This window comes from Engystomops pustulosus, chromosome 2, assembly GCF_040894005.1.
Source record: "Engystomops pustulosus chromosome 2, aEngPut4.maternal, whole genome shotgun sequence".
Taxonomy (NCBI): Eukaryota; Metazoa; Chordata; class Amphibia; order Anura; family Leptodactylidae; genus Engystomops; species Engystomops pustulosus.
The window spans coordinates 147,653,263-147,670,223 of NC_092412.1; the positions used below are offsets into that span (position 1 = coordinate 147,653,263).

The 16,961-nt window shown below is 45.4% G+C and overlaps 1 protein-coding gene across 3 annotated transcripts in view; it reads right to left on the reverse strand.

Annotated features, from left to right (window-relative positions):
• Positions 1–1,412: 1,412 nt before the first annotated feature.
• SH3D21 (SH3 domain containing 21) overlaps positions 1,413–16,961 on the reverse strand; it is a 74,099-nt gene continuing 58,550 nt past the window's right edge. For all 3 annotated transcript variants that reach the window (XM_072136802.1, XM_072136800.1, XM_072136803.1), the window contains one exon: positions 1,413–1,974. In XM_072136802.1, the coding sequence (XP_071992903.1) occupies positions 1,964–1,974 (11 nt within the window). In that variant the 3' untranslated portion in view covers positions 1,413–1,963. The remainder of the gene's footprint in view (positions 1,975–16,961) is intronic.

Genomic DNA, 16,961 nt, shown 5'->3' on the forward strand with positions numbered 1-16,961 from the left:
GAGGCTGAAGGATTGAAAGTTGTCAATGAACAAGGAGAAATTCATTACTACTTAAATTGCTGCGCTGGCACTTTGCAATAAATAAGTGGCTTTTTGTTGAAGTTTGGGCACTGAGGCTCTAAAAGGTTCGCCATCACTGACCTAGGATATTAAATCAAGAAGCCACTGTGCCAATATATAGTAAATCTTTGTAATAGTCATCTTTATAATGTTACTATATAGCGACCCAATAAAATAGGATGTTAAATCAAGAAGCCTCTGTGCCAATATATAGTAAATCTTTGTAATACTCATCTTTATAATATTATTATATACTAAATTAATATTACTATATAGCGACCCAATGACCTAGGACAGTGGTGGCGAACCTATGGCACAGAGGTGGCACTCGGAGCAATCTTTTTGGGAACCCTAGCCATCAACATAGCACTCAAAGAATCATCCTGCAGTCCCAGGGGACTCAAGAAATGTTGCTTTCAGTGCTACTTTATAGCAACACATTCTTGAATGCTTGTGACTGAAGGAAGAGGTAGAACATGTAGAAAGGGGAGGATTATCTTTAGAGCTCCTCTAGGCCCCACATTTCTTCCTGTACAGGGGGACCATAGCGAAATGCTACAACATTAGTCAAAATTTTCCCTTCTTCTTTGAACTGTTTTGTTGACTTTGAGAAGCCAATATGATGTTGTGGTAGAACTTTGAGAAGCCAATATGAAGTTGTGGTAGAACGGGAAGCAATAAATTACTACTTAAAGAGAACCTACCACCACGAATCTACCTATAAAGGTAGATCGGGTGGTAGGTGGATGTAAGGGACGTGAGGAGAGCTCTTTTTAGAGCTAATCCTCACGTCCCCGCTAACTTTTGGGAAACTTTATTAACCTAATATGTAAATTTAGTTATGCGGCTACTGGGGCGTGGAGTAGCCGGCACGAGGCTACACAGCGCGGCTACTCCACGCCCCAGTAGCCACATTAATCCTCCTACCCTGTTGTGTCCGGCGCGCGCAGCTCCTCGTAGCTGCGCGCCCTCGTCCGATATGATGGCGTTCTGCGCATGCGCAGAACGCAGGCTGAGCAGTCCCAGCTCCGAGGCCGGAGCTACTGCGCATGCGCAGTAGCCGGCTTGTCAGACGAGGGCGCGCAGCTACGAGGAGCAGCGCGCCGGACACAACAGGGTAGGAGGAGTAATGTGGCTACTGGGGCGTGGAGTAGCTGCGCTGTGTAGCCTCGTGCTGGCTACTCCACGCCCCAGTAGCCGCATAACTAAATTTACATATTAGGTTAATAAAGTTTCCCAAAAGTTAGCGGGGACGTGAGGATTAGCTCTAAAAAGAGCTCTCCTCACTTCCCTTACATCAACCTACCACCCGATCTACCTTTATAGGTAGATTCGTGGTGGTAGGTTCCCTTTAAATGCTGGCACTTTGCATTAAATAAGTGTGTTTTGGTTGTAGTTTGGGCACCCTGTCTCTAAAAGGTTTGCCATCACTGACCTAGGATGTTAAATCAAGAAGCACCTGTGGCAATATATAGTAAACCTTTGTAATAGGCATCTTTATAATGTTACTATGTACCAGTTACCTGTTAAAACATAGTAAAAGAGCTAGTAAATCCAGACTTGGTGATAAAGGATGATCATACAAAAAAAACCCCAATGAACACCAGTTCTCATGAAAATGGTGTTATAGTTTTTGGTATTTTACAGCACAAGTTCTAAGTATTTCATTTCAATATAAAATATCGTTGCCCTAAACAAATGGAAGCAACAATATTTATTCTCAGGATATGTCTAATGATGTCCATTTTCAGTGAGTTCTCCAGGAAGACGTGTCTTTGTCAGATCTGATATCTTAGTAGATGTTTTTCTTTTTGGTTTTTGCTGTTTCTTCGGTGTGCTCATAGGTTCAGCTCAAGTTTTGAGTGGTATTTAGGATGATGATGATGATAGTTTCTTGAGATTTTCAATTTCCATCTATAAAACAAAAAAAAATCATATTTTGATTTTAAAAGTAATATTAAATGTGAATTCTTCTACCATTTGAGTCAAATGTTTTTTTTTATTTCCCAGGTTCTTTGCTCTGACTTCCCTCATCTGAAAATATAAAAATATCAGATATCTACCATTTTCAGTTTGTATTATGAAAACTGTGTTTATCAGAAAAGGCATAATTGGATATATCGGTGATGATAAAAATGATAACCCACATAATATTAGAATGATCGATTAATTCTTCACAAGGGAGGATAATGCATGAACAACAGATCAATACTACTTAAAGTAAAGGCAGTAGTCTACCTCTATCACTACCTACTTGCTGGCCCTGCAGTAAACCACAGGCAACAACTCAGCGACGGTCCCTACCCTGGGTTGCATCTTCTACCATGAGGATGCTGAGCGGCTGCTGGGGGAAGAGGAGACTGCAGAGGTGAGGGAGACCGGATGGAGGAAGGAGATCTCCTGGAATCTCCTTCCCTTATCCTTTAATATGTGATGACTCATTTTCACTTAGTTGAGGTAACCCTATATACACTACAATTTGGGCGTGCGCAATAGAGATGACATATATTATTGATGGATTTATTACTATTCTTTGACTTTGAGGACTGACAGGTGACACTGTGCTATAAGAAGACATATGGTGGCGAATACAACAGCGATAAGTCATGGTCAGTGGAAGACGCAATTAAGTCCTCTTCCTGATGGAGCACAACTTCATCAACTGTAAGGTACTAAATGCCACCGATGTCTGTGTCACTAAACTATAAACTATAAAGCAACAGTGAGCAGGCAGCAAAAAGGCTAGTATTGGCCCTGTATTAGCCGATTACAATGTATTTGAAATATTGTTTATATATTGTTCTACATTTGCCACATGAAGTTGATGTCATATGTCTCAATTTACAATGCATGCCCTGGACATTAAGCGCCTAGTCTGATGTCTGCAGTGGACATATGTCAGGAGACCCCAGTGAATTCCACCTTTGTTTCCCTGTTTTCCAGACACCTGGGGGGGGGGGTAGCTAAATATGTTTGCAACTCTAAACTCCAGCCACATATTGGAAAAAGTTCCCTTTAAAGCGATGTCCTCATTGCATATATGTGGTTTCTCTAATCTCAATAAAATCTTAGATTCTGTGCTGGTTGTTTTTTTAGTCCTTGTATTGCTGTAGATTTAAATGAGGAAATTCTGTCTGCAGCAACCACTATGGGAATAAAACAGGGTATTTGATCATCTAATAGTATTCAGTAGACCCAAGACTTTCTTGATGTGTTACAAATGTAATAAACACTTTATACATTTATGCCATTTTTCAGACTCTATAAAGTACTATGAGGGGAAAATCCCTATTTCTAGCTCCAGTAGTTCCGCATTTAAAATCTTCCAGGCTAGGAGCTTACAAGTATACTTATGTCTGGTTACATTACACTTACACAAGTCTCATATTAGAAAGCAAGCAAAACAAGTCATGGCATAGTTCAGTGCTGTGTGATAAGATGAGAGCACAAAAGATTAAGGACACCTGTTCTTTGCTTGAAATAGACTGACAGATGATCTGCAATGCATTTTACCTCTTAAATCCATTGAGTCATTGAATATTAATGGAAAAAGACATATAACACAACACTGGTATAATTTGTGCAAAGCTGTCCTTTTTTAACCCTTAATTACAGGGCCCGAAAAGGGTATTTTTAGTGAATTTTCGTTTGTAGCAGGCTAATTAAAACTTAAAATTTCTGGACTTTATTTTTCATTTTTAGTTTTATTTGAGGTTACATTTACAAAAAGTGGAAAAAACGGCATATTGTGTAATACATAGTATTTCTTTTTTCATTTTCAAATGAACTCAAAATGAATGTTATAAATAAATCCATATTTTGAGAGATTTATAGTGTAGCGGAGGATTTTTTAAAAATTTATCAGGAAATATTAAAGGGGTTCTCCAATGACAAGCAATTTATAATATTATAATCGGTGGGAGTCTCACTGATAGGATCCCCACAGATCGAGAAAAAAGGGGTCCCTTGAACCCCTGTCGTACTCTGAGATGAAGAGAGTAGCCGGTCACGCATGCACCAGCTGCTCTGTTCACTGGAGATTGCCAAGAACGGTGCTTGGCTAGATCCGTAAGCATCATAGAGATGATTAGAGCCTGCTCTTATTATCCCGGGGTACGATGGGGGTACAACAGACCCTGTTCTCGTGATTTGTGGGGGCCCCATCAACGAGACCCACACCAATCAGCAATTTAAGCTATGACGAAGGGTGTTTCTTCTTAAGTCCAGTTCTGGAACTCTTTCAATTTTTCTCCAATGCAAGGCCATATCTGTGGATAAGGGGCTAGCTTCTATGTCACTGGAGGACCCCTTTAGCCCCTTAACGACTTGACCCATATTTGTATTGGTGTATCTATTTTTCACTCTCCAATTCAAAAATCCATCATGAGCATACCAAGTTTATATAGGTTTTATTGTGTTTTAATATATTTTAAAAAGTTAAAACCATCAGTGTACGAAGGTGTGTGAGATGCAATTTTTGGCAGGACAAACTGAGGATTTCTTTGCCATCATTTTGGGAACTGTATGACCTTTCAATCACAAATGTTGCAAAATGGTGAAAAAGTGGCGTTTCAGACATTTGGTACAGGGATGGCAACATGAAATAGAGATACTGCAAATGTGAAATACTAACTTAATTGTGGCATATAACTATGTCTTTGCCTGTCTTCCTGGGAAAAGAAATTGATCCCAACCCTACCAGGTAAAAGGTTGGTGAACATTTCAGCAAAGAGCAGATGTATTTTTGTTTTACATGCAGATTCATCACAAATTTCAATTGAGGGTTGACAAGCTGAGGCATGTGCATGTCCTACCCATAATCACTTGGATAAGTAAAGCATTTTAAAATAATTTACACCTAAAATTACACATATCAGAATTAAATAAAATTGAACTTTTTATCAAGATATTGATGATCAAGTGATCAACCCAGATAACTGCTGGAGCTGGAAGAACAGCACCATTCTTTCTTTAGTGGCTTGACAAGGTAACTGCATCACAGCTTCTTAGTCATCTACACTCACCGGCCACTTTATTAGGTACACCTGTCCAACTGCTCGTTAACACTTAATTTCTAATCAGCCAATCACATGGCGGCAACTCAGTGCATTTAGGCATGTAGACCTGGTCAAGACAATCTCCTGCAGTTCAAACTGAGCATCAGTATGGGGAAGAAAGGTGATTTGAGTGCCTTTGAACGTGGCATGGTTGTTGGTGCCAGAAGGGCTGGTCTGAGTATTTCAGAAACTGCTGATCTACTGGGATTTTCACGCACAACCATCTCTAGGGTTTACAGAGAATGGTCCGAAAAAGAAAAAAACATCCAGTGAGCGGCAGTTCTGTGGGCGGAAATGCCTTGCTGATGCCAGAGGTCAGAGGAGAATGGGCAGACTGGTTCGAGCTGATAGAAAGGCAACAGGGACTCAAATCGCCACCCGTTACAACCAAGGTAGGCAGAAGAGCATCTCTGAATGCACAGTACGTCAAACTTTGAGGCAGATGGGCTACAGCAGCAGAAGACCACACCGGGTGCCACTCCTTTCAGCTAAGAACAGGAAACTGAGGCTACAATTTGCACAAGCTCATCGAAATTGGACAGTAGAAGATTGGAAAAACGTTGCCTGGTCTGATGAGTCACGATTTCTGCTGCGACATTTGGATGGTAGGGTCAGAATTTGGCGTCAACAACATGAAAGCATGGATCCATCCTGCCTTGTACCAACCGTTCAGGCTGGTGGTGGTGGTGTCATGGTGTGGGGAATATTTTCTTGGCACTCTTTGGGCCCCTTGGGACCAATTGAGCATCGTTGCAACGCCACAGCCTACCTGAGTATTGTTGCTGACCATGTCCATCCCTTTATGACCACAATGTACCCAACATCTGATGGCTACTTTCAGCAGGATAATGCGCCATGTCAAGCTGGAATCATCTCAGACTGGTTTCTTGAACATGACAATGAGGTCACTGTACTCAAATGGCCTCCACAGTCACCAGATCTCAATCCAATAGAGCATCTTTGGGATGTGGTGGAACGGGAGATTCGCATCATGGATGTGCAGCCGACAAATCTGCGGCAACTGTGTGATGCCATCATGTCAATATGGACCAAAATCTCTGAGGAATGCTTCCAGCACCTTGTTGAATCTATGCCACGAAGAATTGAGGCAGTTCTGAAGGCAAAAGGGGGTCCATCCCGTTACTAGCATGGTGTACCTAATAAAGTGGCCGGTGAGTGTATATAGTCATCTATATAAATGAGTTGGGAAATCCCTTAAGGCCCATACTACTAAGTACTATATGATATTGTCTTTGGGTATTGAACAAGGAAACAGGGACCACCAAGCGTCCAATTATGTATATACAGTCATTAACCCCTTAACGACCTGGCCCTTTTTTGTTTTTTCATTTCCATTTTTCACTCCTCGCCAAGCCCATGTGCGCCATCTTTTTGAAGCCACCGGAGCTTAGCCGGTGGCGATCGACGGAATATGCACCAAAGACTTACCAGCTACAGAGAGGGCTCAGTCCGTGAGCCTTCTCCATGCACCTGCACCCGACGTGCACCATACTATTATGGCGCGCATTGGGAAGAGGTTAAAGTGGTATACCAGGAATAAGCATAATTCTAATTCAAATGGTTCCTTAAAATATAAGCTAATATGTAATTAGTTGCTATTTAAAATTGTGCTCCACTTAGCAGGAAAATGGTGTGTACTAGAGATGAGCGAGCACTAAAATGCTCGGGTACTCGTTATTCGAGACGAACTTTTCCGATGCTCGAGTGCTCGTCTCGAATAACGAGCCCCATTGAAGTCAATGGGAGACTCGAGCATTTTTCAAGCGGACCAAGGCTCTGCACAGGGAAGCTTGGCCAAACACCTGGGAACCTCAGAAAAGGATGGAAACACCACGGAAATGGACAGGAAACAGCAGGGGCAGCATGCATGGATGCCTCTGAGGCTGCTTAATCGCACCATTATGCCAAAATTATGGGCAACAGCATGGCCATGACAGAGTGACAGAATGAAGCTAGATAGCATGTAAAACATCCAATAATTGACCCTGACACTATAGGGGACGGCATGCAGAGGCAGCGGCAGCAGCGGCAGGCTAGAGAGTGGCATGGCGACATACCCTAAATGGACTCAGGCTTCAAACCAATGGGTGGCAGAGAGGAACCAAAGGAGGTGAGCAAGAAGCGCTCAAATAATATCGGTACATGATAAAAGTTTGCCAGTATATTTTGTGAATTACACAGCAGGGTGGCGACAAAGTTAACATGGAAGCCATGAAAACAACCCAAAATTCTGCCTGACACAGCTCGTTTGATAAGGGGACCATGTATGGAGGCAGTGAACTAGTAGTAGATTAAAGGTGCTGCAGTTAAAACTATGTTAGTTGGATCTTGGCATGGAGCTGGCGCTCCGCTGCCAGGCGAGCTTTCGCCAATCCAAGCCCCTGTCTCTAGGCTACTCCCCAAACAGCACTTCTAAGAACCTTTTGTATAAGATCAAGTGTAGTAGCGTTCTTATAAATTTGGGATATGGCGGGTGAGGGGAATGTAAACAGATGCGCAAGAAGCGCATGATGCGCATGGAGCTGGCGCTCCGCTGCCAGGTGAGCTTTCGCCAATCCAAGCCCCTGTCTCTAGGCTACTCCCCAAACAGCACTTCTAAGAACCTTTTGTATAAGATCAAGTGTAGTAGCTTTCTTATAAGTTTGGGATATGGCGGGTGAGGGGAATGTAAACAGATGCGCAAGAAGCGCTGAAATAATATCGGTAAATGATAAAAGTTTGCCAGTATATTTTGTGGATTACACAGCAGGGTGGCGACAAAGTTAACAAGTTTGATGTGGAATGCCCTGTTATAGCTCTTGGGCGGTGTGCCTTTTATCGCCTAGGCTCAGCAGTTTGAGCACCGCCTGCTGTCGCTTAGCGACGGCACTGCTGCTGTGCCTAGAGCTACCGACTGATGGCGCCATGGCCACGGATGGTAATTCGGAGGAGGAGGAGGTATACTAGGCCTTTGAGACCTGGACCGAGGTAGGCCCCGCAATTCTCTGCGTCGGCAGTATATGACCAGCCCCAGGGTCAGACAAGTTAACAACTTTGATGTGGAATCCATGAAAACAACCCAAATTTCTGCCTGACACACCTCGTTTGATAAGGCGACGATGTATGGAGGCAGCTATATGGACGACTTTTGGAGGTAGCAATGGAGACAACGTGTGGAGGCTGCTATGGAGACAATTTAATTTGGATAGTGCCTGTATGTGGCAGTCCAAAAAAGTTTTCAAACCAGAGGAGCAGGTAGGTGGCCCTCCAGAAAAATGAAATAGATTGAGTGCCTGTATGTGGCAGTCCAAAAAAGTTTTCAAACCAGAGGAGCAGGTAGGTGGCCCTCCAGAAAAATGAAATAGATTGAGTGCCTGTATGTGGCAGTCCAAAAAAGTTTTCAAACCAGAGGAGCAGGTAGGTGGCCCTCCAGAAAAATTGAATAGATTGAGTGCCTGTATGTGGCAGTCCAAAAAACTTTTCAAACCAGAGGAGCAGGTAGGTGGCCCTCCAGTAAAATGGAATAGATTGAGTGCCTGTATGTGGCAGTCCAAAAAAGTTTTCAAACCAGAGGAGCAGGTAGGTGGCCCTCCAGAAAAATGGAATAGATTGAGTGCCTGTATGTGGCAGTCCAAAAAAGTTTTCAAACCAGAGGAGCAGGTAGGTGGCCCTCCAGAAAAATTGAATAGATTGAGTGCCTGTATGTGGCAGTCCAAAAAAGTTTTCAAACCAGAGGAGCAGGTAGGTGGCCCTCCAGTAAAATGGAATAGATTGAGTGCCTGTATGTGGCAGTCCAAAAAAGTTTTCAAACCAGAGGAGCAGGTAGGTGGCCCTCCAGAAAAATGGAATAGATTGAGTGCCTGTATGTGGCAGTCCAAAAAAGTTTTCAAACCAGAGGAGCAGGTAGGTGGCCCTCCAGAAAAATGAAATAGATTGAGTGCCTGTATGTGGCAGTCCAAAAAAGTTTTTAAACCAGAGGAGCAGGTAGGTGGCCCTCCAGAAAAATTGAATAGATTGAGTGCCTGTATGTGGCACTCCCAAAAATTGTTTAAAACAGAGGACCGGGTAGGTGGCCCTCCAGAAAAATTAAATGCATAAAGTACTATAGCTAGAGCCAGTGGGCCCTGTCAAAAAATAGCCAGTTTCCTCTGCTTTAGTGTACAAAGAGGAGGAGAAGGAGGAAAATGAGGAGGAGGAGGAGTGCATAAATTATTCAGGTTGAGCTTCCTTCACCTGGTGGAGATTGGAAATTATGAGAAATCCAGGCTTTATTCATCTTAATAAGCGTCAGCCTGTCAGCGCTGTCAGTCGACAGGCGTGTACGCTTATCGGTGATGATGCCACCAGCTGCACTGAAAACCCGCTCGGACAACACGCTAGCGGCAGGGCAGGCAAGAACCTCCAAGGCGTACAGCGCCAGTTCGTGCCACATGTCCAGCTTTGAAACCCAGTAGTTGTAGGGAGCTGTGTGATCATTTAGGACGATGGTATGGTCAGCTACGTACTCCCTCACCATCTTTCTGTAAAGATCAGCCCTACTCTGCCGAGACTGGGGACAGGTGACAGTGTCTTGCTGGGGTGACATAAAGCTGGCAAAAGCCTTGTAAAGCGTACCCTTGCCAGTGCTGGACAAGCTGCCTGCTCGCCTACTCTCCCTCGCTACTTGTCCCGCAGAACTACGCACTCTGCCGCTAGCGCTGTCAGAAGGGAAATAGTGTTTCAGCTTGTGCACCAGGGCCTGCTGGTATTCATGCATTCTCACACTCCTTTCCTCTCCAGGGATGAGAGTGGAAAGATTTTGCTTGTACCGTGGGTCCAGGAGAGTGAATACCCAGTAATCGGTGCTGGAATAAATTCTTTGAACGCGAGGGTCACGGGATAGGCAGCCTAGCATGAAATCTGCCATATGCGCCAGAGTACCAACACGTAAGAATTCACTCCCCTCACTGGCCTGACTGTCCATTTCCTCCTCCTCCAACTCCTCCAACTCCTCTTCTTCTGCCCATACACGCTGAACAGTGAAGGACTCAACAATGGTCCCCTCTTGTGTCTCACCAACATTCTCCTCCTCTTCCTCCTCATCCTCCTCCACCTCCACCTCCTCCGATATGCGCTGAGAAACAGACCTAAGGGTGCTTTGGCTATCAACAAGGGAATCTTCTTCCCCCGTCTCTTGTGACGAGCGCAAAGCTTCCGACTTCATGCTGATCAGAGAGTTTTTCAACAGGCCAAGCAGCGGGATGGTGAGGCTGATGATGGCGGCATCGCCACTGACCATCAGTGTTGACTCCTCAAAGTTACTCAGCACCTGACAGATATCAGACATCCACGTCCACTCCTCATTGTAGACTTGAGGAAGCTGACTGACCTGACTACCAGTTCTGGTGGAAGTTGACATCTGGCAGTCTACAATCGCTCTGCGCTGCTGGTAAACTCTGGATAACATGGTTAATGTTGAATTCCACCTCGTGGGCACGTCGCACAACAGTCGGTGAGCGGGCAGTTGGAGGCGGCGCTGCGCTGCCCTGAGAGTGGCAGCATCTGTGCTGGACTTCCTGAAATGCGCACAGATGCGGCGCACCTTCGTGAGCAAATCAGACAGATTGGGGTATGTCTTGAGGAAACGGTGAACTATCAGATTTAACACATGGGCCAGGCATGGCACATGTGTCAGTCTGCCGAGTTGCAGAGCCGCCACCAGGTTATGGCCGTTGTCACACACAACCATGCCTGGCTTCAGGTTCAGCGGTGCAAGCCACAGATCAGTCTGCGCCGTGATGCCCTGTAATAGCTCTTGGGCGGTGTGCCTTTTATCGCCTAGGCTCAGCAGTTTGAGCACCGCCTGCTGTCGCTTAGCGACGGCACTGCTGCTGTGCCTAGAGCTACCGACTGATGGCGGCATGCCCACGGATGGTAGTTCGGAGGAGGAGGTGGAGGAGGGGTGGGAGGAGGAGGAGGCATAGTAGGCCTGAAACACCTGGACCGAGGTAGGCCCCGCAATCCTCGGCGTCGGCAGTATATGACCAGCCGCAGCCTCCACCAAGTTAACCCAATGTGCCGTCAGCGATATATAGTGGCCCTGCCCGGCAGCACTCGTCCACGTGTCCGTGGTCAGGTGGACCTTGTCAGAAACGGCGTTGGTCAGGGCACGGATGATGTTGTCTGACACGTGCTGGTGCAGGGCTGGGACGGCACATGGGGAAAAGTAGTGGCGGCTGGGGACCGAATACCGAGGGGCGGCCGCCGCCATGAGGTTGCGAAAGGCCTCGGTCTCTACTAGCCTAAAGGGCAGCATCTCCAGGCTAAGCAATCTGGAGATGTGGACATTAAGGGCTTGGGCGTGCGGGTGGGTTGCACTATATTTACGTTTCCGCTCCAGCATCTGGGGTATGCTGTGGATGCTGTGGAGGATCGTGGAGGCGACGATGGGGTTTTTGTGCCAGGGTCCTGGGCAGGGGGCTGACTATCAGCTGACACAGGGGAAGGAGCAGTGGTGTGCACGGCCGGAGGTGAACGGGCTTGGTGCCACTGAGTGGGGTGTTTAGCATTCATATGCCTGCGCATACTGGTGGTAGTTAAGCTAGTAGTGGTGGAACCCCTGCTGATCCTGGTTTGGCAAAGGTTGCACACCACAGTCCGTCGGTCATCCGGTGTTTCCTTAAAGAACCTCCAGACTTCTGAAAATCTAGCCCTCGCCGCGGGAGCCCTCGCCACGGGAGCTTCACTACGTGACACATTTGGCGCTGATGCACCTGCTCTGGCCCTGCCTCTCCGTCTGGCCCCACCACTGCCTCTTCCAACCTGTTCTGGTCGAGGACTCTCCTCCGTCTCAGAAGCACTGTGTTCACCCGGCCTCTCAACCCAGCTTGGGTCTGTCACCTCATCATCCTCCGATCCCTCAGTCTGATCCCCCCTCGGACTTCCTGCCCTGACAACAACTTCACCACTGTCTGACAACCGTGTCTCCTCATCTTCGGACACCTCTTTACACACTTCTTCCACTACGTCAAGAAGGTCATCATCACCCACAGACTGCGACTGGTGGAAAACCTGGGCATCGGAAAATTGCTCAGCAGCAACCGGACAAGTGGTTTGTGACTGTGGGAAGGGTCCATAAAACAGTTCCTCAGAGTATGCCAGTTCAAATGCCAAATTTTCCTGGGAGGGGGCAGACTGGGGGGGAGGAGGCTGAGGTGCAGGAGCTGGAGGAGTGCCGATTTCGGTGACATGGGTGGACTGCGTGGAATACTGACTGGTGGACAAATTGCTCGAAGCATTGTCGGCAATCCACGACGTCACCTGTTCGCACTGTTCTGGCCTCAACAGTGCTCTACCACGAGTCCCAGTAACTTGAGACATGAACCTAGGGAGTGTAGCTCTGCGGCGTTCCCCTGCTCCCTCATCAGCAGGTGGTGTCTCACCCCGCCCAGGACCACGGCCTCTGACCCCTGCAGTAGTTGGACGCCCACGTCCCCGCCCTCGTCCTCTACCCCTAGCCCTCGGGTTAAACATTTTGAAAATGAAAGTTATAACTTTAATTTTTTTTTAACTTTTTTTTGTGTTTTTTTGTGTTTTTTAGGTTTTTTTTGTGTTTTTTAGTTTTTAAAACCAAACAATGCTATCCTATTGCTATGGCTATTTTCTAGCCAAGTATGAAAGCACACTGCTATGCCAGATGAGATGACGCTGAGTTATGAAAAAATAAACGTAAAATAAAAAGGAAATGGCAGACTGTGCCTAATTGAAATCCAACCCCTAATAAATTTTCCCACTTTGGTCTTTGCGATGGATATGTGCGTCACTAAGCGCTAAACACAGCGGTCGCAAGTCTCACTCCAAATTCCTGACAATTGGCTAGTAGATGCACTGCAGCAAGGACAGCCACCAGCAGATCAACCAGAAATAAAATATATATAACGCTATTGTAGGCGTAAGTAAGCCGTTTGGATTCTCCTTTGGCTATTTTCTAGCCAAGTATGAAAGCACACTGATGAGATGACGCTGAGTTATGAAAAAATAAACGTAAAATAAAAAGAAACTGCCAGACTGTGCCTAATTGAAATCCAACCCCTAATAAATTTTCCCACTTCGGTCTTTGCGATGGATATGTGCGTCACTAAGCGCTAAACACAGCGGTCGCAAGTCTCACTCCAAATTCCTGACAATTGGCTAGTAGAGGCACTGCAGCAAGGACAGCCACCAGCAGATCAACCAGAAATAAAATATATATAACGCTATTGTAGGCGTAAGTAAGCCGTTTGGATTCTCCTTTGGCTATTTTCTAGCCAAGTATGAAAGCACACTGATGAGATGACGCTGAGTTATGAAAAAATAAACGTAAAATAAAAAGAAACTGCCAGACTGTGCCTAATTGAAATCCAACCCCTAATAAATTTTCCCACTTCGGTCTTTGCGATGGATATGTGCGTCACTAAGCGCTAAACACAGCGGTCGCAAGTCTCACTCCAAATTCCTGACAATTGGCTAGTAGATGCACTGCAGCAAGGACAGCCACCAGCAGATCAACCAGAAATAAAATATATATAATGCTATTGTAGGCGTAAGTAAGCCGTTTGGATTCTCCTTTGGCTATTTTCTAGCCAAGTATGAAAGCACACTGATGAGATGACGCTGAGTTATGAAAAAATAAACGTAAAATAAAAAGGAAATGGCAGACTGTGCCTAATTGAAATCAAACCCCTAATAAATTTTCCCACTTTGGTGTTTGAGGTGGATATGTGTGTCACTAAGAGCTAAACACAACGGTAGCAAGTCCCCCTGCAAATTCCTCACAATATGGTACTAGCTGCACTACTAGTGCCAGCAAGCCCAGCCACAAGCAAACAAAAAAAAAAAAGTATAACGTTATTGTAGCCCTAAGAAGGGCTGTTGGGTTCTTGTTGAATCACTCCTGCCTAACACTATTCTAATAGAACACCCTAACGCTTTCCCTGACCAGCAGCAGCTCTCTCCCTAGCGGCATCCAGACACAGAATGATCCGAGCAGCGCGGGCAGCGGCTAGTCTATCCCAGGGTCACCTGATCTGGCCAGCCAACCACTGCTATCGACGTGTAAGGGTACCACGTCATGCTGGGTGGAGTGCAGAGTCTCCTGGCTTGTGATTGGCTCTGTTTCTGGCCGCCAAAAAGCAAAACGGCGGGAGCTGCCATTTTCTCGAGCGGGCGAAGTATTCGTCCGAGCAACGAGCAGTTTCGAGTACGCTAATGCTCGAACGAGCATCAAGCTCGGACGAGTATGTTTGCTCATCTCTAGTGTGTACATACACTATAATGAAGATGTAAAATGTTACTGGTTCTTTAATGAGTCCATGGATTTGGTCCCTCTTGAGAAGGAGACACAGGATAGAACATGAATGCCCGACACATGTCCACATCACATGTCCTGCACCTGCCTGAACAGGTCATGTGATCATCACTATGTTTGGTTGTAGTCCGTTTCTTGGCCACGTGGCCAGTGTTGTGGTGAGATGTCATCTCAATAAGGTTGTGCAGTGATGGCAGTTACATACATTACTATGGTAACACAGCAAGACAGTCTATTAGATCACCACCAGGAGCAGAGCATAGGAGGGAGGAGTTTACTGAGAACTAATGGATCATGGGAATTGTAGTATCCTGCGGTGAACATCTTTTAAATAACTTTATAAAAACTCAAAATTTAATGAATTATAAAAGCAAACTATTTAAGCTCGGTTTTGTGATTAATGAAATTGAGTTTTGTTGTACTATTTTATTTAAAGCATTATGGGTTTTTGTATCAGACATATTCATATTCATGTTCATATTTCTGGAATACTCCTGTATAATACCAGTAACAGTTTTATTGTGTACAAATAGGCAGGCACTACTATATTCAATATCAAATAGATAAAGCGGGGAAAAAAAGTATTTAGTCAGCCACCAATTTTGCAAGTTCTCCAACTTAACCCCTTCCCGACGTGTGCCGTACTAGTACGACGCGCGCCGGGTCCCGGTGCATGGAGAGGACCCGCGGGCCGAGCCCTCTCCATAGCTGGTAAGACTTTGCTGAATATTGCAGCAAAGGCTTACCAGGAACACCCGCGATAGGTGCTAGCAGCAAAAAAATATAGATTTTTGAAGGTGGTGAGTGAAAAATGGAAGTGAAAAACTAAAAAAGGCCAAGTCATTAAGGGGTTAAAGATGAGAGGGGCCTGTAATTGACATCATAGGCAGACCTCAACTATGAGACACAAAGGGGGTCATTTACTAAGGGCCCGATTCGCGTTTTCCCGACGTGTTACCCGAATATTTCCGATTTGCGCCGCTTGTACATGAATTGCCCCGGGTTTTTGGCGCACGCGATCGGATTGTGGCACATCGGGGCCGGCATGCGCGCGACAGAAATCGGGGGGCGTGGCCGAACGAAAACCCGACGTATTCGGAAAAACCGCCGCATTTAAAAACCGAAAATGTGTCGCTTGGGGAGCGCTCACCTTCACCTTCTATGGGATGGTGCATTCCGGGGCGTTAAGATTATTTTCGGCGCTGCAGCGCCACCTGGTGGACGGCGGAGGAACTACCATCTTAAATCCCAGCCGGACCCGAATCCTGTGCAGAGAACGCGCCGCTGGATCGCGAATGGGCCGGGTAAGTAAATGTGCCCCAAAATGAGAAAACAAATCCAAAAAACTACATCTGATTTTTAAAGAATTTATTTGTAAATTATAGTGGAAAATATACATTTGGTCAATAAGAAAAGTTTGTCTCAATACTTTGTTATATATATTTTGTTTTCTGTAAATCTTCACAAGGTTGACACACACTGTTGCTGTTATGTTGGCCCATTCCTCCACTCAGAGCAGTGATGTTTTGGGGCTGTCTCTGGGCAACACAGACTTTCAACTCCCCCCAAAGGTTTTCTATGGGGTTGAGATCTAAAGAAAGGCTAGGCAACTCCAGGACCTTGAAATGCTTCTTACAAAGCCACTCCTTTATTGCCCTTGCAGTGTGCTTGGATAAATGTCATTCTGAAAGACCATCTTCAATGCCCTTGCTGATGGAAGGAGGTTTGCACTCAAAATCTCACATTACACAGCCCCCTTCAGTCTTTCATGTAAACAGATCCGTTGTCCTGGCCCCTTTGCAGAGAAACAGACCATCATCATGATGTTGCCACCCCCATGGTTCACAGTAGGTATGATATTCCTAGCATGCAACTCAGCATTCACTATTCTCCAAAGACTACAAGTTGTGTTTCTACCATATACTTTGGTTTCATCTGACCATATGACATTATCCCAATACTCTTCTGAAACATCCAAATGCTCTGTAGCTAAGTTCAGATAGTCCTCGATATGTACTGTCTTTAGCAGGGGACACATCTGGCACTGCTTGATCTGAGTCCCTGGCATTATAGTGTGTTACATTGGTCCCAGCTTTTTACAGGTCATTCAATAGGACCCCTGCATGGTGCAGGGACTTTTGCTCACCATTCTTGTGATCATCTTGACCACACAGTGTAATCTCCCTGATCGAGGAAGATTATCAGTGATCTTGTATGTCTTCAATTTTCTAATTATTGATCCCACAGTTGACTTTTTCACACCAAGCTGCTTGTCTATTGCATTTTCAGTCTTCCCAGTCTGGTTCAGGTCTACAACTTTGTTTCTGGTGTCCTTTGGTCTTCACCATAGTGGAGTTTGGAGTGTGACTATTTGAGGTTGTGGACAGGTGTCTTTTATAGTGATAAAAAGTTCAAACATGGGCCTTTACTATAGAGCAGACTTTTAATGAAGAAGTTACAGGTCTGTGAGAGCCAGAAAGTTTTCTTTTTTGTAGGTGACCAAATACAGGCGGTCCCCT